The following is a 22,763-nucleotide window of genomic DNA, read 5'->3' on the forward strand; positions in this document are numbered from 1 at the left end:
CGCGGATAAAGGAAGAGGGAAGAGATAGGAGTTGACGTATTGGATTTCAATTAAAAGCCTATACCTACTCTGGGGTCGTTTTCAATTCAGCGCTCCTTTGAAGATGTCCGCGAACCCTGCGAGAATCTTGAGATCCGGGAATCATTCTGGTATGTTCAGAATCGGGAATTTTCCGAGAATTATTCGCGAGCATTGGATTGGATGCGAGAGTATTTTAAAATTTGAATTTGAAGGCATCCATATTTTACAATTTGAATCAAACAAGATCGGAATTAAGTAAGCCATGTATGGAATTGAATCGCCTGTTTTTTATGTAAGCCGACGAATTTCTGTTTTTAGGATAATTGAACTATCTTTATTGTTGTAAGTAAACAAGAAACAGCCAATTTTGGTTACTCATTCTTAGGATGTACTGAATTAAATCTGGTCAATGTTTTTAATGACAAACTCATATTGTACAAGTGCGCGTGTATTGTTCCCTATTCTTCGTTTATATGGAAACAATCTATCGTTGAGAAACCCGTACTGCACCTGTTCATTCGTCATGTAAACGCGCATTACACTCAATGTAAGGATTACGTCGCTGCTCGACACCTGAATTTTCTTCGCGTTTACATTACTTTAACAGACGATGTGTGCAAGATTATTATGCCATAATTTATTCTATTTTTATTCTGGTCTAAGAAATAGCCATAATTTTTATTCCAGCCGAGGTCTCCATGGGAACAAGCTATGTTCCGAGCAGATGATAATATGAGCCAATATCTTAGCCCAATTCAGGTTTATTCTTTTAGCAATTCCAGCTTAGGTGCATAAACCTTCTTCTTATATTGTGTTATTATTTTCCATTATGATATTTTTTATATTTATCTAATATATATAGACAGCTACTAAAATCCATAGTCTTTTTGCAACTTGTATTAAATCACCTTTTTGCAAATACCGTTATAGTGAAAACTTAAGAATCTGGAATGTCTCCTCTACGTCTACTACGTATACATCCCGCCTTTTAGGCGTGTTGGGAGTTAGTAGGACACCATCTTTTTACCCGCTCAAGAATCACCTGTAGGTTATATAGGGGAGGGTCGAGCTCACCCCAGACTGAGGCACAGGCGTCTGAATATCACACATTCATGGTATGAATACCAGCTCCCTATTTTTAGAAGTTCTCTGCCTACCATGCTCCCCCAGAATACAAGCATACAATAATGAATAATGCGGTAGATTTTACTGCCTGAGGTCGGCCTAACATTTTGTTAACCCATTTGTGCATAAAGTTATTTTTGTCAAGTATTAATTTAGAAAGTAATTATTCTAGCTTCTAAGGTTCATTTTAACTTATATCTGCAATTTTAAAATTTTTACAATCAATAGTATAAACCTTAATTAACACTAAGTTAATCAACACTGAAAACTTACAGTCCGATACATCGGACAGTAAGTTTTCAGTGTTGATTACGTATTCAAAATAGTATAAAAACTTGATAATATAGAAAATAAAAAAATTACATTTAGAAGAAAAATGAGATAAAAGTTATCAACACATTGAGCAAAATACTGCAATAAAAAATAATTTACCTACCCCGTGCGGGTGACTGAAAATTCTTTCAATGCCTTGTCTCACAAAAATGCTTCTCAAATCGATAAATTCAAGTATTCAACTAAAATATTAGCGGGGCGGTGAAGACAGACATCCATTTGAAATTAATATAGTATCAAAATGTAGCACAAGTCAATTGGAGCCCAGAAAAAAATTAAATACGAGTGTCCGTTACATCGGACGCAATGAACTAATGGGTTAAAGTCCTTCATTGAACGGGGTGAAAAACGGGGAAAGATGTCCGTACCGAATCGTTCGGCAAAATATCTTTTTTATCGTAATATTATTTTATCGTTTCTGCCGTGCGCGGACATGTTGTGCAATTTAACGGTGATGTTTCCCGTGTCTTTCTGTGTTATACTTTCTTCATTGCCCGCAAGCAATAGAAGCTTAAAATTCTTGAATTTCTTGAAGCTTCTTCATTTCGAATGTCGGGCACGCTTCCTTTTTGTCTTTTGCGATGAATTTCCGGAGGGCACGCGATCAATTGAGAATTCGTGAGTGGGATCGTGAAATAGAAGGGAATAAAAAGAACATAGTAGTGAATTTCAATTAAACGTGGAGTCGAGTTCGTTTGCAGTCCATCGTTCTTTTTTTTTCTCTTCCGTGCCGCGCGCGTTGTTATGAGTAACGTGAAGCGTCTGCCAAGGTATTTCGGCGTGAGTGACTGCTTGGGGGTCATTCTTCAGGGTGATCTTGAATAGATGGGGACGACATTGTGTCTGTCAAGTCTTGCCATTTGAAGGGAAATGGCAAAAAAATGAGAAGAAACCTATTTTCCTTAAAAATCACATTGTAATTTTTCCTCATCGTCTCACGTGTAATTATACTTTGATTTTAGTGATTTCATTTCGAAAATACCATTTTGGCGATGATCAGTAACTGTTAGCAGTATCGCTATTCATTCTCATATCGTCTTGAATATATTGTGTTTGAAGTTTAACATTTAATTATCTCAATTACGCTTAACAAGTACGGTGGCCAAGTTAGCCAAGCACTTTTCTTGGGTGCGAATAGTCGAGTTTATATCGAGGGTAAAGCCCTCTTCCGCTAAAAATTTCGCATAGTGAGGTGGTCCTTGTTCCTGAAAGAGTATAGTTTGTAATTAGTATGGTATGGTATTTGGAGGAGGCGACCGACAGCTGAGGTCATTTGCGCCAAGAGGACAGTTATTGAAGGAATAGTGGAAAGGAACCCGGCGTCGGCCGTAGCCTGCTCGTGACGCAAGTGCCAAGGGAACCACGGCTTAACGTCCCATCCGACGGACGGAGTGTTGCGCAGGAAATGTTCTCCACACGACATTCGAGCAGGGATCGAGCAGTCTCTCTGAAAAATCTCTGCCACTTCCGGGATTAGAACCCGGATCATTTGGGTGGGATTTAAACACTCTGGCCACCTCACCAACCCGTTCCCCCTGTAATAAGTAGAGATTTGTATGTATCCTTACCTTTCAAGACCAACTGCGGTGAACCACATGATTTGTGGCTGTAGTGGCATCCATGTCTCCTGTAAAGATGAACTTTCGGTCACATTCATTCTTGAAACAGTCCTGAAAATTGTAAAAAATAATCTGGGAAAGCCAGGGCATTTATTATACGTGCGAGCGTCCGCCATGGAGTTTTTCCGAAAGAAGTATTGGCAGGGCGGAATGAATGAAGGCTTAGGGGCGCACCGTGTGTCGTACTATGCAGGGACATATTGGGATGGATGATCTTTCGCTTTGAAGTGATTACGTTTCGTGGAAGAGCGACTCATGGTGTAATGGAAATCAGTGAAACGGAGTATGGCTGTGGTATCGGATGGCTGTCAATCCTGCTTTCGGACGAATTTATTAGCTAGTTAGGGAGGGATGAATCAGTGTGTTTGGAAGAGAATCTCATTCCGAAAATCGATAGTGTTGTGGTGGACGTATTGACTCCACTCTTTAGTCCCGTCGATGCGAGGGAACTAGATACAGTTGATATCCTTCTTTATGCGTGCCTACTTTTGTCCAATATTATTTTTTTGTCAATTAATTCAGTCATAATTGAATCACCATCACTTCCCCTTGGTTAATATAATCGTTAACTTTTGTACTTTCCATTTGCATGCACGAACGCACTTCATCTACCTTGCTACTTCGTTTGAACAATTAGTTTGGAGACGTGTACATCGACACTCCATAAAGCTACGATTTTGTCAAATAGGGGCTAATGAAGAAATGCCGGCGATCAATTAAATCACATTATCGTGAAAACTACATCACATGAAGATATTTAATCTACTGGCTGCCGTTAAAATGAATTGGTATATTGGCGTTTTTGTGGATGTATAATTCAGATTTCCGTAAGTCTTTTATCCTCTAACGGATGCTTTAGTTCACAGAGAAAATTCATATTACAGTAAGTGAAAATATCTATCTGTCATAAAAACTGTGTATGGTCGATGGTTATCTTAGAGTCATGGTAAAAATTGAACGTCGTAGCTTCACCACAATACTTTGGAGATGTTAATATATAATAATGCTGATTAAAGTGATGTTACTCAAATTGTTGTAATTTTTTAGCTAATGAATATTTCCACAGTCAGCTTAAAAGGGTGAAAATTCTACGTGAATTTCTTTATGTCAGTAAGACTCTAACCCACCATCTTTCCCTTAACTCTTATTTTTGTAGCATCGAGGATTGTCCATGTATTTGGTTGGGTGTCCAAACATGTTGTCATAATATTTTTTAAGTATCTTTGATAGTAAAAATGATGGGAATATTCCTACTCTTATGCAAGTCGCAATTATATTTAATGTTTTAAGAATTTAATACCAATGGGCGAATTGATGCCTAAAAGGTTATTTCCACTAAATATTAAGACAGCAACTTGAGTTACATAGACACAAAAGCCACTTAATGTTTCACTAAAAAATTTTCTAGCGGATGAAGTTTGTCCGTATGTGCAATCATATGTACAAAATTAATGCATATGTCGAAATTTATGTTGAGCGCGATAGTTATCCGTATTATTGATTAAATAATTTTAATATTATATGTTATAATTAATTTATACAGAAGCGCATATTTTACTTTATTTTTATTGGTATTGATTAAATAATTTCAAAATTTAAATGCATTATTAAGTGACATAAAATCACACAGCATCCTTTGTACGGTGGCAGTATTTAAAAAAAAAAGCTAATGGAAAATTTGAAATTAATTGTTCATTTTTATTCGCTTAGTCGTCGTGTTCGGCCCTCACAACTTTGGCAGTCGAGACCACTGCGTGAGCCAAGAGGGGGTGGGATCGATTCAATTTAAAAACTCTCTCGCCTCAGGGGGTTTCGACCCTTTGCGTGGGTCATTCGGGGACGGAGGGAATTTTTTGATTCCCGTCCCCTGGTCCCGGTGACCCGCACTCATTGAATCCTGGGCAGTGTCGTTTCTCTCCGTAAATATTTCATGCCCTCGCCGCTGCCGGCTTTCGGTAATGCGAAGTTAGATGCTCTACTGTTCAGTTTTATGCGACCGGGCCGTAATTCAACGCCGCCGCCGTGTTTTCGGTCCGAGTTGGACCAACTCGGGAATTCAGTTTGTTGTGTTGGCTTGTGGGGTTAGGTTTTTTTTTACCATCCCAACTTTGCGATTTGAGACAATTAATTGATTATTACGAAAAACCTTTTCGTTACGATTTCGACGATAAAAATTTCGTTTTACTGTGTTTCTGTCAATATGGGGCACCTATACAATGAATTTTGCGTAAATATTTGTCATTGAAAATATTTTCTTGGCGTAAATATTTGTCGGTGAAAATATTTTTCGTTTGAAACTATTTCTTCAAACTTTTCTTGACTTCGAATTTTGCTATTTTAATTCAGGTGAGGGATTCTACTTTAAGATGCTGTAAAAATTTGTTTATAACACCGGTAGTGTAAATGGTAGTCTTCCCATTTGTGGGATTAGAAACAATTAATTGATAATTACGAAAATATTTATGTAACAATTCATGTTTTCACCTTATTGTATTTATGTTTAAATTATTAATAATACAATGAATTTTCTGGCCTGAATATTTGCCGGTGAATATATTTTTCATTTGAAACTGTCTCGTCAAACTTTTTTCATCATCAAATTATAATATTTTTATTCATCTGAGGTTTTCTACTTTTAGCGGCTGAAAAAATTGCTTTTGACTCCGGTAGTATGCGGGGTAGTATCTATGTCTTGTTTTGTGAGGGTTGCTAGACTATGTTTTCCCAATATAGCTTTTTATGACGGAACTGCATTCTTATTTTGGTAGTTATTCTAACTTCTGTTCCACGATTGGATGAACCTTAACGTGAGATCCCTTAAAAAAATACAGACTTTTCAATATAATTTTCGAAAAATATTAATTGGGAAGCTCAATTTTTACAACAGCAGTCAATGGGGTACAATTTAGAGGGAATGTTGCGTAAGTTTTTAACGTTAATAACCTTTTCTACTTTGCTTTCTCCCTCGGTATTTCAGTCAGCGACCATCTTAGCAACTCTGAGCGAGATGTATAATAATCCGCATCCATATTTTTTATTTCTTCGTCGTTTTTTTCAAGTCAGTATACCAGTTTAGGGGTGGTATACCTGTTTGTCCTGAAAAAATCACGCTGGCCTCAGTCATCTTTTTCAGATATATGCTGTCAGTTGCGAAAATCAAGTAAAATGAGTTATGACGTAAAGTGCAAATGGGTTGTTTAACGTACGAAATGTTGATAACATGACGGGACTTCACGATATTTATGCGATGAGATCAACATCTTCTTTGAATTCTCTGTTCATAAAGTAAAGAGGATGAGAAAGGCGGCTCGGTCGGAGTAAATGTGTACCGTTAGCAATTGTATTGATTCATGTCTGATTGAAAAGAATTGTAAATTAGCCGATAGGATGCCTGGATGACTCAGCAAAGGTGCGAGTCCAATTTGGTAGTATTGTTTGCTATTGCATACTTAGCGGTAGATCAAAGGGTAGCGGATACGTCATTGGCCAACTCCCAGATGAGCCATCATTTTTTAACGGTCCTCATTCACCGTTACAAAATCATTCGCGCGGTTCTTCATGACCAAACAAATATTTGTATTTTTGATTCCACTGGGATGTGGATTCATTTAATTTTTTTAACATCCTGGTCCTCTAACAATGCAAAACTCATTACCAATTCCATTTGCGCATGGAATAATTATTCTAATTTTTCGAAGAGATCACCACCTACAATTCGGGTGGTGAAAACTAGGCACATCATCCCCATAATTTCGTGAGCCCTGATCTCGATGAGGTATAGTTTCATCAATATTCTGTATCATCTAAATTCTTTCTACATCATGTTGCGCAATATTCGTGTGCCCCTCGTAAATTGCCTTTGTGGTATGATCTCTTGTGCATTCAAATCGAGATGCGGGTTCTTTTTTGTTCGACCGCCATGTTTTTAGTACAGAGACGTTCGATCCGAAATTCTCTGTTCCATTTCGTGAGGGGTTCGAGGATATTCGGCTTGCTGCGCGATTCGTCTAGGTTTGGGGAGAGCTTTGGATGTGGTAAGCATTTGCATCGGATGTATGGAATTCTGTGACGCACATGCATTATGGAGATTGGGGATTAGAGTGTAAGTTCGTGAAGCGAATACGTGAGTTTTGGCCAGGAGTGATTTGAGGAATAGGGTCATGTTAGTCACTAGTTTTTTCACTGTTTTGTTCACAGTGGGCCGAAATCGAAAAAAGCTGGCCATAAATGATTTTTTTTCACTTTTTGTTTTAAAGAAAAAAACTATTATATTTCTATTTATAGAATAATCATTGAACAATTTACTGAAGTAATTTTATTTCCAAGTCATTTTTTTAGAGCAGGAGACGTCTATCAAGTAAATATAAAATGATCTCCTATAAAATGCTTTTACTGTTTTTTTATAAATTGACTGAAGCATATTACTGCAGTCGCTTTTTGTTTCAAATGCCTAAATTGAAAGCATGCCATGAAAAAAATGAACATTTTTAGAATCCGATGTAGTGAAACTTTTTATTCTGTTCGTAGCTTTTACTACTTTCATTTATCAATTAAAATATCCAATATTTCATGTATTTTTAACATAGGTTTGAGGAAAACTTTGTTTTTCACTTTGCTAAGCCATGGTGCCTCCCAAGAGCTGATCCAGGTTTTTTTTCTGGGGTGGCATAATGATTTAACAGGCAATCAGTCTTCTCATATTTGAAATCAAAAACAACATACAACAATTACTACACGAAATATTCTCTTTATTTTAATACGAATTTAAATTAATTAGGCTCCGTAATACAGAAAAGAAATCGAAAGTAGTGATAACCGTATTAAAAATCTTCTGTATTTATTAAGCGTCTTGGGCGGGGGGGGGGGGGGTGAAAGGTTACCCCGTGCTCTCCCCCTAAATCCGCCTATAATGCCTCCAGTCGTCCACTGTAAATCTATGTAATCGAGGTCAAATCAGTACTTCAGATTTGACTTCGAAATACCCATTGCATTAGCTGTAGTGCTGATTGGATTTGCGTGGCAATTTCATCATCGGAGTCGAAGGAAGCTCTCAACAATGGATGCCTACGTCCTTTGTGTGGTCCTGAATTTGTCTCTAGGCTCTCGGCTTTGGTCGTATTTTTCCAATCAGACTCAGTTGTGGTTCATCATCATGCTGAAGCCGTTTGTCCTGTGGTAATGGAGGATGGTTTCTATAGATTACCAGGCTTCCCACTCAACCTTGAAAACCTTAAAACCGTGAATAAGCCATGAATTTGGCATACCGTGAAAAAAACTGGAAACAGCCTTGAATTTCGTCGTAAAGCCTTAAAAAACCTCTCAATCTTGATTTTACGATCGCAGAACTACGATTGACTGATTAAAATTAAAATGAATATTTCGATCTTATTTCAAGATCAGTCACGCGCAGACATGAACACGGATTTCTCTGGACACGTATTTTTGAAGCACAATTATTGGTCCGTGTGTCATGATGACACATTGACCCTTTAGCCTGTGCCAAAGCCGGAAGAGTGGTAACCAAAGTGTTCATTGACCCTGATGACAGAAAATTCAGACACTTGTTAACTTCCCTGGCACCCTGGTCCCTCTATTTTCCCACACACAACCTTTAGCCGGAGCTGAATTTTGCAAACGATATGTGACGTCAAGAGCATTGGCGCAGCGAGGGGTGGAATTTTAGGGGATAACCCCCTTTCATTATCCATATCCATAGGGGATAAATCCATTTTGCTTAATTGGATTGATAACACTAATAGAATAGTGTAAGGATGAAAAATATATCCCTCAGAAAGCCGTATAATTAACCATTTTGAACCATTTTTCTTTAAAATTACGCAATTTATTAATCTCACACCTACCGCTTATCCTGGTGGGTATACTATACCCCCACACACCCCGGTATTAGTTGCACCTTAATCCTCCCCCCAGCCTTAATTCCTAGCTGCGCCCCTGGTCAAGAGAGATAGCACTTTCATTGCGACGTTTGCATTCACTGTGTCTGTCGCGTTTGTTAAATTTGTAGATGACGTGCGGCCGATGATTGTTCATCATCATTAGTCAACAATCCTAAGATTGGTTTGACGCAGCTCTCCATTTCTCTCTCCTATCCGCTAATCTCTTCATAGCTACATATTTATTCTCTTTTACATCCTTTATAACCTGTCCTATATAACTCATTCGGGGCCGTCCCTTGCCCTTTTTCCCTTCCACTTGTCCTTCAACGATTGTCTTCATCAGACCATCGTGCCTCAAAATGTGGCCAACTAAGTTGTCCCTTCTTCTGCTTAATGTTTTTAGGAGGCTTCTCTTTTCTCCCACTCTCCTTAGCACTTCCTGGTTACTCACACGGTCAATCCATTTTATCTTCATCATTCTTCGGTAGCACCACATTTCGAATGCTTCCACTCTTGACTTCTCTGCTGCTGTCAACGTCCAAGCCTCGCTTCCATAGAGGAACATACTCCATATGTAGCATCTGATGAATCGTTTCCTTACTTCTATGCTGGTATTTTCAGCTGTAAGAAGATTCTACTTGATCAATATTCCTGTCTAAAATGGTTTATCTACAAACCGTGAATTTGAAGAAATTTATTACAGTCTTTGACAGGATTCTTGGATGGCATTTAGCTACATTTAGTATTTATTGACTCAAATTATTACGCCTATAGTTTCGAAAAACAATGCTGCCAAAGCTTTTGAGATGCTTGAGTTGAGGAAACATTGTAAAGATACACTGTTGTATGTTCCACATAACACAACATACAACAGTGTATCTTTATAATTTTTCCTGTCACCAAGTTCCACCAAGTATCGCCATCCAGTCTCAAGGTGATACTTGAGTTGAATCAAATTGCCCAGAATTGCATCGAGATGTTTACTGCCTATTCTCCTCCTGCAAGGTTCTTAGCTCTAAGGTTAGAGCCTTGCGGAGTTTGACGATGTATGAAGCTCCGTGGATATTTTATAATATCCTTGTTCTTGGTCATTTCAGCTGGTAATCAATTTTGATTGTGATCGGAGAGTTAAAATAATACCCTAATTGTGCCTTTTTTGTGGCGTTTTGAAAGGTTACCGGCATTTGCAGACTTGCGAGAACTATGATTTCTCACTTTTAATTTGCTTGTTTAGGCCTTCGGTTTTAATATTCAGGTGTCGAGTTTTTTTTCCTTAACTAAAAAAATCTTAATTTTTAAAAAGAAGAGCAATACAATAGAGCAGTCATTTTCTTGTGACTAAATTCCTATATATTTTTCAGTCGTAATTTTTCTAAGTGGATGCCTTGCACAGCACTGCATCATAAGTATTTGCTGTGCGATAAATTCATGCAATCGCCTCTTCAAACCAATCTTCGATTTGAAGCAGAGTGAGTTTATGACGCCGTGTCGAGGCTTTTTGGGAAACTTCATTACCATTTCAATGAAGTTTTATTGAATTTATAAAAGAGGATCTTTGAGGTGATATGCGATATTGAATTAATTTCAATCGAAATCACGAAAATGTTCCCGTGATAAAAATGTTTTCTCACAGAAGTTAGGGACAAGAGGCTCAGGTTCGTTTGGTGGCTAAGGTGTTGGCCCCCCACCCAGTGGGCCCGGGTTCAAATCCCTGCACTAACAGAGATTCTTCAGAGACTGCCCGAATCCTACTTGGGCACCTTTTGGGGGGCACATCAAGTACAGGACTCCGTCGAGTGATGGAAAAATCAATTTCGATTTAAATAAAAAATCGAGTTTTAAATGACAAAGCTCGAGGAAATCCAGATCGAGCCTTGATATTTGAATTTCTATCCAAACTCCATTTTTCGACTTCGATCTTGACCATTTGATCTCAGCCGCGTTTCAACAGGCCTACGATAATGTCAACCGCCTCATGGGAAAGACTTTTATCTAAGGCCGTTAAAATTGGAGAGTTTACCCTCCCCTCATCGAGAAAATATCTTAATCAGTTTATCTTTCTTTAAAGTTTTAGTGAAGCCGAATGATTCAGTGCGGTGAACCCAAAACTTAAATGTGCGTGCATATGTAAAGTTTTACTACTAGTATGTCATATATGTTCATCCTAAGTAGGTGTTTTGGGATGTTTTTTCCCAAGTCTCAAGTATGTGTATTTTGAGTTTTTTTCCTAATATATAATAAACTTGTTTGTGTACAAACTAAATTTGAAGAAAGGAACCGTAGATTTTTTTAAGTAATCGATCTTTTGGTTCAAAATTTGATTTTTGTTGTAAAGTCGAGATTAACAATCGATTGCTCGAAAAAATGATTTTGACCGATATTTATCCGTCACTGTCTCCGTCCGTCGGATAGGACGTTAACCCGTTGACCCCTTGGCGCCTTTCGTTATGAGCAGGCTAAAGCCGACGCCGGGTATCTCTCCAACCTTCCTCTCCTATTCTCTTATATACACACATACGACGCAAATGACCTTTACTGTCGGTCGCCTATTCCAAATACCACATCAGTTAGGGACAAAAACTATGGGTGCATTAATCGACCTTTTCTTTTGTGTTCACACAATCGCACAATATTCGAATAAAGTTTTGGAAATTGTGATTGTAGGAGAGATTCGGCAGCGCGGGTAAAAATTTAATTCTGCTCTCTGCAGTAGGCCCACATCAATATTTCAATTCAGTATGATCGATCGTTCTTACGATCCAACGGTTTCACCGTTTCGTTGCCATCATCGCCGTCCGCTCCGTTAATTTGTCACAGTCGATATTCGGGGCCGGAGACAGATTGCGATTTCGCCTCTGAATACATTTCCTCTCCGCTTAGAATTAGTTTGGGAGCAGGAATAGATATATATTTATCAAATCGGAAGTATTGCTGGACCGCCGTCGTTATGGACAAGTTCTGCGGCTCGAATGTGAAACAGGTTTGATTCAGAAAGGCGTCGATCGCAGTTATGTTTCAAAGCAATGAATTAAGTAATGATTTGTGCTTCGTCACACCCACAGGGGAAATTTTATATGTATACCAAGAATAAAATTCACTGCATGAACAATAGGGTAGTTTCCTTCATCAAAGAAAACGAAAGGCATTTATTGCGATTCGTTACCCACCATTAGTGTATTCATAATACACAAATTATTTGGTTTTTGAAATACCGGTTTAGACGAATGGCATGGGTCAAATTTTATCCTCATTTGAAAAAGGCCAGATTGGCGCCCATGCGATTCCACTCCGCATGACGTCACAGGGACCTAGTTTCTACACGAGAGGATAGGAGTTATACATCGTCTGAGGTTACCAATGCATGCATGAGGCACAGAGCTCAGGGAAACATGTCTTAATAATCACCTATTAAAACTGGCTAAGTTCGGAAAGTTTTCTTCGTTTGATAAGGTATTAATAAACCTTTTTTAAGCCAAGCGCTACCAGACAGCAAGGTACTCAGCTATCCGCTAGCATCCTGCGACGTATCAGCGCTAAGCCTCGCCTCAAGGTCACCTCACCGGGCGGGAGGGGGAACCAGAAATACGACGTACGGATATATTTCCCGGCATTCACACTTAAGCGTCGCGTTTTCGCGCGCTTGAAAATTTTCACTTTTCATTTAATCGCGAAAAATAGATGTTGTCATTTAAAAATCTAAAAGCGTGAAATACGTACTCCAGGAGTAATAATCTTTCGATTAAAGCAATAAAAAAATAATAGGAAACCACCCTATTTTAGATTTCCCTTATCAGAAACAGAATTCCAATATCCCAGAATCTCACAATGATTTCAGATCGATTGTTGACGAATTATTTTGTATAAATTCGTTTGAAATAAGATGCTAGTTGCTGTAGTTATTTTCCACAGGAATTTAATTCGCTCCGCTCTATTTTATTATTTATAATAAAGCTTTTTCAATCTTATCGAAATAGTTTACTTGGCGAACGTAGAAATTTAGTTCTTCGTTTAAAAAATATCAATTGAAAACGTCCAGTTTAGTGGCGCAGTAACATCCATTGGCTATATAGATGACTATAGATAGTGGGAAAAATCTTGTCGCTTTCAGACCACATCGTAATAAAAAAGCGGAATTCCAAAGTGTATGTTTATGCACTGTACTGGGAGTTTCCTCAAGGCATCGGGAGCCTCCATTAGTTTCATCAAGCACATTGCTCAGTAGTTTGATAGGTGATAGCCGTCCTTGTGATCGGCACAGGCTTTTCCCAGCGATGATTCAGAGTAATTACTTGTCTCCTATCCTGACGTGACAGCGAGTTCGGAATGACATATTAAGTCAGTCAAAGTTTGGTGATAATGTTACATTATTCGACATAATACGGTTTCCCAATAGATTTTTTAATTATTATGTTACAGTTTTGTTGGATGTTGTCTGAATGGGATTCTTGAAATTTTATGCGCTTTATTTAAACTGCTGTGATGGATATCATTAATTTATGATGATGAAAGTATGATACGTGATATTTCCGTGTAATTTTGATGGAGATTAAGATGGCCTAATTTTTAAGTAGTCCAGGATATTCTAAAAAATTGGCTGTTACATTACCATGATAATAGTACCTCCAACAGGCTGTAATCGATGTAATTTGGATCGATAAGGCAATAACTGAATCGAGTAATGCGTGGAACGGCTTAAATTGGTATAGTGAACGATATTACAATCTCCCGTAGCCAGCGAATCCGTCCAGGGTGCTCGAAGCAATCAAATTTTAATTATTTTGCTTGCGCCCTGATATTTTTTCTGGCAGTCCTTTGTTCCGTAAATGCATATCCGAAATGTTCGGAAATTAGGCTTAGCCGCTTCTATTGCATCCAATCGCTGCAATGTTCGTTTGCGTTCGTGAATTCGCTGTGCAGGCAGAGATGGAGAAAAAAATAACCCTTTTGAATTTACTTTTAACAGTGAAATATAAATTGATTGTGCCAATAAGGGAGCTATAAAAATATAGCCACCTGCGCGAGTCGTTTGGAATTAATGGAAATTCCTTGGGCGCGAAAGAAAAATTTTATTTTCTGATATTTTTATTGGCAATAAGATGGCCGAATCGAGCCGGAAGCACGGTAAAAATGGGAGGTTTTTTTTATCGATTCCGCTCGAAAGATTTTATTTCCGTTAGTATTCATTTAGAGTTCCCTCTGGGTTCGTATGTGCGAGAGTGTCCTAGATTGTGGACATTTAATATTTTCAATGCCGGTACCGAGTTTTTGGGTATATTACGTCGGGAGTGATTAGGATAATTTTGTATTCGGGGAACAGTAATGGTCAAGAGGTAAAGTCATCATAATTACTATTTTAATTTATTGCCATCAAATTTAATTACAATAGTTAATAGAAATGGATCCTTTCGATAGCCCTTTGCCACCGAGCGATTAATTGAATCCCTCGAAAAATGTTGGTTCCGAATTATGGTAGTTATTCGTACTGTTAAAATTGCTGAGTTCATTAGTTTTCTGTTCCGAAAAATATTGGTGCCCCGCCTGAGAATGGAATATTCAAACTATCCACGTAAATTCAACCTTTTGCTTTTCGCTAACATATGATTACAAATTTAACAATACTAAATTTAAAAAATTGTAATAAAATGTATTTAATTCCTATTTGTTAGCATGATTTATATAAAGTTATTATAATAAAATTATAGTTGCTGAAGTTTTAGAAACCCATAAGTCTTTTATGTAGCCAGACAACACTCCACCGGAGCAGCAATGTTTGGTAGATAATGTTTAATTATTATTGTATAAATTGGTTTTGTTTGTTTCTCGACGAGTTGCAATTGAAAATGACTCTTGGAGACTGCCACTACATTCTGAAACGTAATCATAATCCATCTTAAAAGATGGATTTTTGGGAACTGATTAAATTACCTGTTGGATGCTTGGTCTCAGAATTTCGGAATACACAGAATCATCCAATTGCCCTTTAAAACACGACAAAGTCTCGTAGCAAAATGTGTTTAAATAATGCCCGGTGTTAGTTACAATGTTGAACAAAATAATTGATATCCTTGGTAGCTGTACGGGCTTCCATTGTGACTGAGTATTTTATATCTGCTCTTATTTTTTTTTTAATGAGTCATCGAGAAAAAAGTTTCAATTTGTTTGCTTTCGAAGATGGAGAGTTCTTTTCTCGTAATGAAGTAGAAGGTTATCCAAGAGTGAATTTTTGATTTTCTGATGAAAAATGTATTTATGTTGAGCGAGCGATACTATTCACACGTGAGAATTTTTCATGGACTTACATTTCAATTTGAAGCAGGTCGGTAGTGGTTCATCCCGGCGTCACCTCAGTGGATATTAGTTTCGTTAAGCTGCTTTAAGTTATCATAAAGTGTGCACCGTAAAACAATGGAGAGAATAGCGGTAAATGGTGAGCTTGACTGCTATTCCAGGGACCGGTTCCATTTGACCAGTGTTAACACCACCGTGACTGGCTTAATGGGTGTGTTTATGCCCCGAGTAGTATCCAAAGTGTAATAAAACTTGTTACTTTTAATTGAGGACGGCGGATGACCCCAACCCACATTTTTCGTACCGTTAGCGGTATCGAAAAAGGCAAAGCGATCGCAGGGAGGGGGCGGTTTTATTATTTCTTTTTCCGCCGTTCTTTTTTTTATTTTAAAAGTCGCGTCACATCAGCGTCGGCCGCATTCGGGATCTCGGAAGTGCATGGCGCCTCGGGTGCATTTTGCTCCCGCCAGATGTCGTTCGGTGGGAACAGGACCGTCTTCTCTACGCGAGTGAGGCGGATGAGGGGGGGAGGGGACATATCTGGGGCACATGTTGGAATGACTGCCTCTCCTTTTTAATCGCTTATTTTATCTTTTTTTTCTCTCTCTCTTCCTCTCCTTCACCACCACAGGCGCAGTCGTCTTTGATCAACCGGACGGTAGGAAGTGATTTCCAGTGCGTCTCCGAACAGATTCGGGGGAGACCCTCCTGCTTTGGACGTCCACTCTCCCTCTTGGATATATATATATAATCTTCCCAACCCTCTCTGACTGTGTGGAGTGTCGTGACCGTTGTTTTTTTATTTTGAGGGAACCGGGTTCGTGCCCCTCGTGTGTGACTCGTGTGCTCGGGGGAGTTAAAAAAAAAAGACGGGGGTGGAGTACCCCTTCTAGTCCAGTGTTTTTTTAAACCCCCCCTTTTCCCCCTAAACTGTCCTCAGCGTCCCCCAATCATTTCGGGCCGTGCTTCTGATCGTCCCACCCTCCTGCCCAGTGCAGGCTGTGTGGTCCCGCGCCCGGGGCAGGGCGCCCCTCGGAGAGCATCACGAGGGGCCATGGCGACCGGTGGCCGCTCTCTGACGACGCGCAGCGGCTGAGAGGCTGGGAGGTTTTCGATTCGCGGGTCTGCTTCGACCCCCTTGGCTCCATCCCCGCTGCTTCACGAGTAATTGTCGAAGATGGCGAAGTCGGGAGCAGCTTACGTCGCCCTGGCGCTCTTTGCCTGCCTCTGCGCCGGGTATGCGCGCGGAGCTTGGCAGGAGAATGTGAGGCCGAAGATGTACGTCCAGCTAGGTAAGTACCTACACTCATTCCTCACCCAAAATCATCTTTATTCCAATCGTATCGGCAGACTCGGGCTTGATATAGTTAAAAGTATCCATAATTGAAAAATCCTGATGCTAGACGATTCACCTCTGACTTGAAGCGGCTTTTATTACTTTTATTTTATTTTAAAGAAAGAGAACCACATACAGCATATACTTGCCATTTTAAAGTGGCCTGGTAACAATGCATAAATTAGAGGACGAAGACGCAATATAACAAGTAGAAAACAGTAATTACATTTACAAAAACAAAAGGACAACAAGAAACTGCAGGTACCGACTACTTCGGTGACAGATAGGATAAGGAAAGGCTTAAGAAGGATTTCAATGGAAGTGCAATGTGTGGAGGGAGTGAGTTCAACACAGAAGTAATGCGTTAGAAAAACGAACGTTTAGTAAGTGAAAGTCTAGGAATGGGCATGTGGATTAGGGGATGAGAACGGGTTGGGGGGGGGGGTGGAACTTTAAAATTGATAAAAGAGAGCAATGCAGGGCAGTCGATGGTGGAGTTGAGAATCTTATAAATAAGTTTTAAATCAGCTGTGAGCCTGTGGGCAGTGAGATTAGGGATGAAGAGGGAGGAGAGAATAGCATTTGTGGACATGTTGCGTCAATGTGGTATAAAATTTATGTACTTATAAAATTTATTTATTTATTGCCACACCACCGAAAACATCGCTGCTTGGCCTTTACATCAGGGATTTATAACACTTAAGAAGTAAATTTACACAAACATCCACGCCGTGGATAGGGGCAACCTGCCCAGGCGGGACTCGAACCCGTGACCCTCGGTTTGATTAGCAAGGACTTTAACCCGTCCCCAATGAGGCCGTCCGGCATTCTTTAGGTCTATGTATTCGTGCATGAAAAAATTTAGAAATCACAATGTCACCATCCTGTTTTCCATCCCAACTTGTCTTGAATACGAGACATTATGAGATAACAGGTTTAATAAAAAAGTATGCTTACTTAGGAAAAATTAATTTGATTTGGCCAGGAATAGAACTTATAAATTTTTTATGATGTTGTAATGTCGACAATAAATTTCATATCTTGACTTAGTTTTTCTATTCTGTGATGCCAATGACATGGCGGACTCTGTAGCTATGGTTTAAATGTGATGGATTAGCCCTATCAGATGTAGGATTTCTGCATATACTTCGTCAACTGTTGTAGAGGCGAAGTATATTACTTATATAGTACTTCGGTATGATGACGCGAAACTGGAGAAGTTAATAAATCGGTTTCATAATAATTGTTGCTGTATTCATTGCTCATTTATTATTATAGTTATTGTGATCCGTGAACATTACTCAGTATGAATAATTGTAATGAGACATAGATATATCGTGAGTTTTAATGGATGCTGAACAATTATTTAAGTATTTCCTTTCCGAAGCTATTATATCCCAGCTAACCTACCTCCCTAACTCCCTTCTATTTTTCATTATATCTACATGTAGTACTTCAGTGTTCAATATATGCCGCTATTGATTTTTCATGCCGATGATACGTATTTAAAATGAAAAATATGGAAATCTGATAATTTTTCACCTCCCCATTTGATGAGTTTCGTATCCGTGTATGCTTTCTTAATATAAGATGAAGTGGTATTTATAAATGTCACCGAGGCCGTTGAGGTCATCGAAGCGAAATCGAAAACTGGCATGCAAGCAGGTGACCCGATATTTCAGCGATATCGGAACTGGCGAGCGAAGTGATTCCAACTTGAGAAGGGGACAGACATTATCGGAAAGACTTTATGGTGCGTAAAATGTTGCCGAGTTGGTCTCATGCCTCTTCTCTCTCTCTCTCTCTCTCTCTCTCTCCAAATTACTCACACCCTAGTTGAGAATGGATTTTTATGCTTCAGTTGAGTCTCTGTTTCATCCTAAATTTTTACGCCGGAAACTGGGACCATATCCAATTTTTTTCCTATAGAGCTTGGAATATATATTCGATGGAAAAAGTGGTTGCATACGGTGTCATTTTGACTTAAAAGCCGTCGGTGAAGAAGTTGAAGGAGGAAACATTTTCTTCAGAATCATTTAGATAAAGTAATGAATAATGTGTCCCCTCGCAAGGGCGCACCCGAGATCAAAACTAGGGGGGGGGGGGGCGGGCAAGCCATGGTTGTTCAAGTTGTAGGTAAGATTTAAGCATGGAAAAGGTGAGTGAAACCATCATTTTGAGGAAACTGTAACAGCTCTTTATTAGTTTTAAAAATTATTTGCTTGAAAAAATATTATTTTCCTTAAAGACATTTTCGATAATTTCTTCTGGGGGTGGGGGGAGGGCAGCTACCCCTCGTGCCCCTCGCTGGGTACGCCCATTTTTCCCCAGTTTGCTTGTTGACTCTGTTTTTGTCTGTGTGAAGATGTCATACATTGTGAAATTGAAAGGAAATATCTCCTGAGGTTAGGGCATTGTGTTCATGAGTTAAATTTTCTTATATTCGTTCCCGTCTGCTTCTTTCTTTGTAATCCACCACTTATAGATATTTTATCTGTGAAATTTAGATTTGAAAAAGTGATTCTAGTTTTTCATTTTCAACGTTAATTATATCCCTTTTTCAAAGCTTCGTTTTTATTGTAGAATGTGTGTATTGCATTGTAGATGGAAATTAAAGTTTTTTTTTAAGCCTAACCTAAAGAGAGAGGGTTAAATATATTTAGTAATTATGGCGAAAGGAATATGGTTATACATTCTAGTTGAGTTCATTACTGTGAAGTAGGAGTGGATTGGATTGGAGCTGTTGAAGCACCTTAGTCTCCCTGTAGGTTTCCTCTCTTTTTCTATGGCAATGATCCAGGCGGTATTACTGGAATGAAATGTGTTAATTTCGCAGGAAACTACATTGGTCAATCCCCCTGAAAGCTATTCTGGGTATAAAAAGGATATATTTTATGGAGATGAAGTGTTTTTCGTATTTCGGATTGGCCCGCCATTTTGAGGAAGGGTAAGGCCGAGAAGCGGTATCCAGGGAGATATTTCAAAACCCGCAAGTCGTTTTATGTCATATTATTACCGGGTTTAACTCGAGAATAAATATAGATCTGACGCAGAAGAGCTAGAGTACTCTTAAGAGTGTAAGGCCGTATTACTCTGACGAGAAAGAAATTAAGATATGAAGGAGATCTTGGCACTATGACTTTGTACGTATTGGCGCCGAATTTTGAATTTCATGGTAACTCGATAAGTGGGGTACCTTAAAATACATCCTTAATGTTGAGCATTAAAACTGGAATTTGTCTTTTTATGAAGCTTTTATTTTCATTTCCTCATATCCTCTTATAGGGTCTGAAATCAATTGGCGGGGAAAATTGTTTCCAATATTAGGATTTTACTCTTGAAAACTTGTGGGAAAAATTGCTGGATGAGACAGTAATAAAGGAAACTAGAATTATGGATGCATTAATTATATTAAAAGTAGGCGTTGCATTCTCCTATTCAAATCGTTTCCACGCATCGTTTTATTGTTATAAATTGAATAATTTTGTATTAATCTTGTACTATTATCTTTATGTCTGAGAGTCGGAATATGTGTAAATAAGAAATATCGTGGGCGTATTCTTGCTTACAGAAAGCCTAGACTATTTGGAGTTTGTTGTTCGAGGGATTAAACTTTATCCCTGTGAGAATTCCGCTCCGAAAAAAGCACATGGAACGGTATTCAAACCAGTTCCTTTTTTTTGCTGTTGCCTTTATAAAGGACACTCTGGACTTCCATTAAGCTGAATTTAAATTTTAGGTAGCGTGGTTAGCGGATTATTAATTATGGTTCTTATTTTGAGCGGAGGAATTCGATGATAAATTCCTTTTCCACAAAGCAAAATGATAATCCATTTGGGTTTTACCTGTTGTTTTTGAAGTCAGATTGTATTTCTTGTGTTGTGTCCTAGTTTGAGTTGTACAATTAGTGGCATTCGAGTTTTGTCAAAGTAGTTTGGCATTCCCTGACTACAATTTTGGGAGTAAAAATAAAAAAAACGACATTTGTTGCGCAAAAGAAAATATCAAAAATTAGCGTGGTTGAAGTATATCCGTTTTTGAGTTTCTTCATGTTAAAATGACAAGTGGTGGTAGAAGGATTGTGTATAAACTGATTTTTTTCTGACGTTTGCTCGTTATCTACTAATGCGATTACGTTAACCTGCTCGGAATACGTCCCATCCCTTTTTGCGTCTCCATATCTCATCTGGGCGTTCCCTTTCATGGCCCACGCGCCGTGTGGACCACTTCCTCGTCCCTCTTCCTTCTTTACATCCTCTTGCGCCTTTCCTTCCATCTACAGTCCCAATCTCTCCAACGCCCGCGGCTCGTTATCATCCTGGTTTCCAACCTCCATCCACTTGCTGTCCTTATCTGCTCTTCTGTTCTTATCTGCTCTTCTGTTCTAACTTCGCAGGTTTTTCACGCCCCCCTTATTGTGTGGGCATTTTCTTGCTGTGGGTTTTTTTTCATTAAGGACGAAAGTCAATATCTTTAGGTTTTTCCTATGTTTTTTCATATCTTTTTACACCTAGTTACTTATGTAACTTTGTTCCCTTTGGATTTTGTTTGTTGTTCCTAAAACCGTACTTATACGTCTTTTTTGTCATAATTTGACTGCATTCCATATCAAGAGTAACTTGAGAATGTATTGATATGTAAATATCTAATGAATGACGTGGGGTTAGATGGAAGATGGGACTTCCTTGTCCCAATCTCGCCCAATAAAGTCGAATTATTATTATTCTTATTATACAGGGTGTCACAGGAGGGATCTGTAATACTTCAAGAGGTGGTAGGGGAGACGAATTTGAGCCTTTTTTGTCCCGTAAACATTGTGTCGCAACTCCTTAGTTACTGAGCTATGGAAACGCAAAAAGTTTTGGATGTATTTTGCAGTTACCATGAAAACTATTTTTCTTGAGTATTTATCCTTTTCGGCATTTGATTCAGTCTTCTGAATTTATAATGACATTAAATAATTACGGCTGGATGAAAATGTGCGATTATAATTATTGCCTGAAACAATCTCAAAATGGGTGAAATTGTACAATCGTATTGTTGACACTCGCTCAAAGCACTCGTTAAATTAAGCTCAAATATTAATTGCTTCTGACAATTATAATCGCACTTTTTCGTCCAACCTCAATTGTTTAATGTCCTAATAAATTCAGAGTATTAAATAAATTTTCGAAAAGGATGGTTACCCAGAAAATACTGTTTTCATGATAACTGCTAATTGCACAAAAAATGTTTGCGTCACGAACTCTCAGTAACTAAGGATTTGTGACCTCATGTTTTTTGGACCAAAAAAGGCTTAAAAGTGTCTCCCCTACCACTCCCTGAATTGTTGCAGATTCCTCTTGAAAGGCCCTGTATATAATTATCTTTTCGCCGTAGTACTCCCGTGTTCCTTATCTCTCTCTTTCTATCGATTGCCTCCATTCCACCTCATTTATATTCGATATCTCCTAATGGAAAAGGGTACCAAATACAAAACTATCAAAGGTGCTGAGTTCCATTTTGTGTTTTAAGAACTTCATTAGTTACAGGGGAATATTTCAGTTTTTAAAAGGAACTGGCGAAATTCCAAATTAAATTATAATAACTTTTTGTTGTGTATGTTTCATTAAGTCCATCGCGTGAATTTATTTCCCTGTGTATTTCGTAACTTGTAATTTTATATGTGGGAGTCCTAATTATTTTTCTTAAAATCAGATGCTCAAGAAGTATTATCATTTCACTTTTGGCATTGCCTCGTATTCGTAGTTATCACCCTTCTTCTTCTATGACCTTGTATCTGTTCTGTACCACTTCACGCTATCATTCTTTTCGCCACAATTATCCCCGTTATACCTCTGGGTCCCATGCTGGTTTGCAATAAACTTCCTTAGTAAGCTCTGTTACTGTTTCTCTTTTACATTTTTAGTGAGATAGTGTTTTACCAAGTTCGGCTTTTTCCATTAGTATCGTCACAATAATTCCAATTCGTTATAATTACTTTTCATTGCAATTTAAAATTGTAGTAATTTAAGGAATCTAGATATTTATGCGGATGGATTTAATTATTATTATTTGAGTTATTGTTTGAACGTACGCTGTGGTATTAGCAAGTAATGATTTGAATTTAATCTACTTTAATTTAATTGGGGAAAAAAATAATCT

General features: G+C 38.4%; 1 protein-coding gene across 1 annotated transcript in view; it reads left to right on the top strand.

Annotated features, from left to right (window-relative positions):
- Positions 1–22,763, top strand: part of LOC124169861 (semaphorin-1A) — a 473,520-nt gene that overhangs the window by 17,948 nt on the left and 432,809 nt on the right. Inside the window, exon 2 of the mRNA XM_046548662.1 lies at positions 15,915–16,575. Within this exon, the coding sequence (XP_046404618.1) occupies positions 16,461–16,575 (115 nt within the window). The 5' untranslated portion in view covers positions 15,915–16,460. The remainder of the gene's footprint in view (positions 1–15,914; positions 16,576–22,763) is intronic.

The sequence above is a fragment of the Ischnura elegans genome, chromosome 12, assembly GCF_921293095.1.
Source record: "Ischnura elegans chromosome 12, ioIscEleg1.1, whole genome shotgun sequence".
Classification (NCBI taxonomy): domain Eukaryota; kingdom Metazoa; phylum Arthropoda; class Insecta; order Odonata; family Coenagrionidae; genus Ischnura; species Ischnura elegans.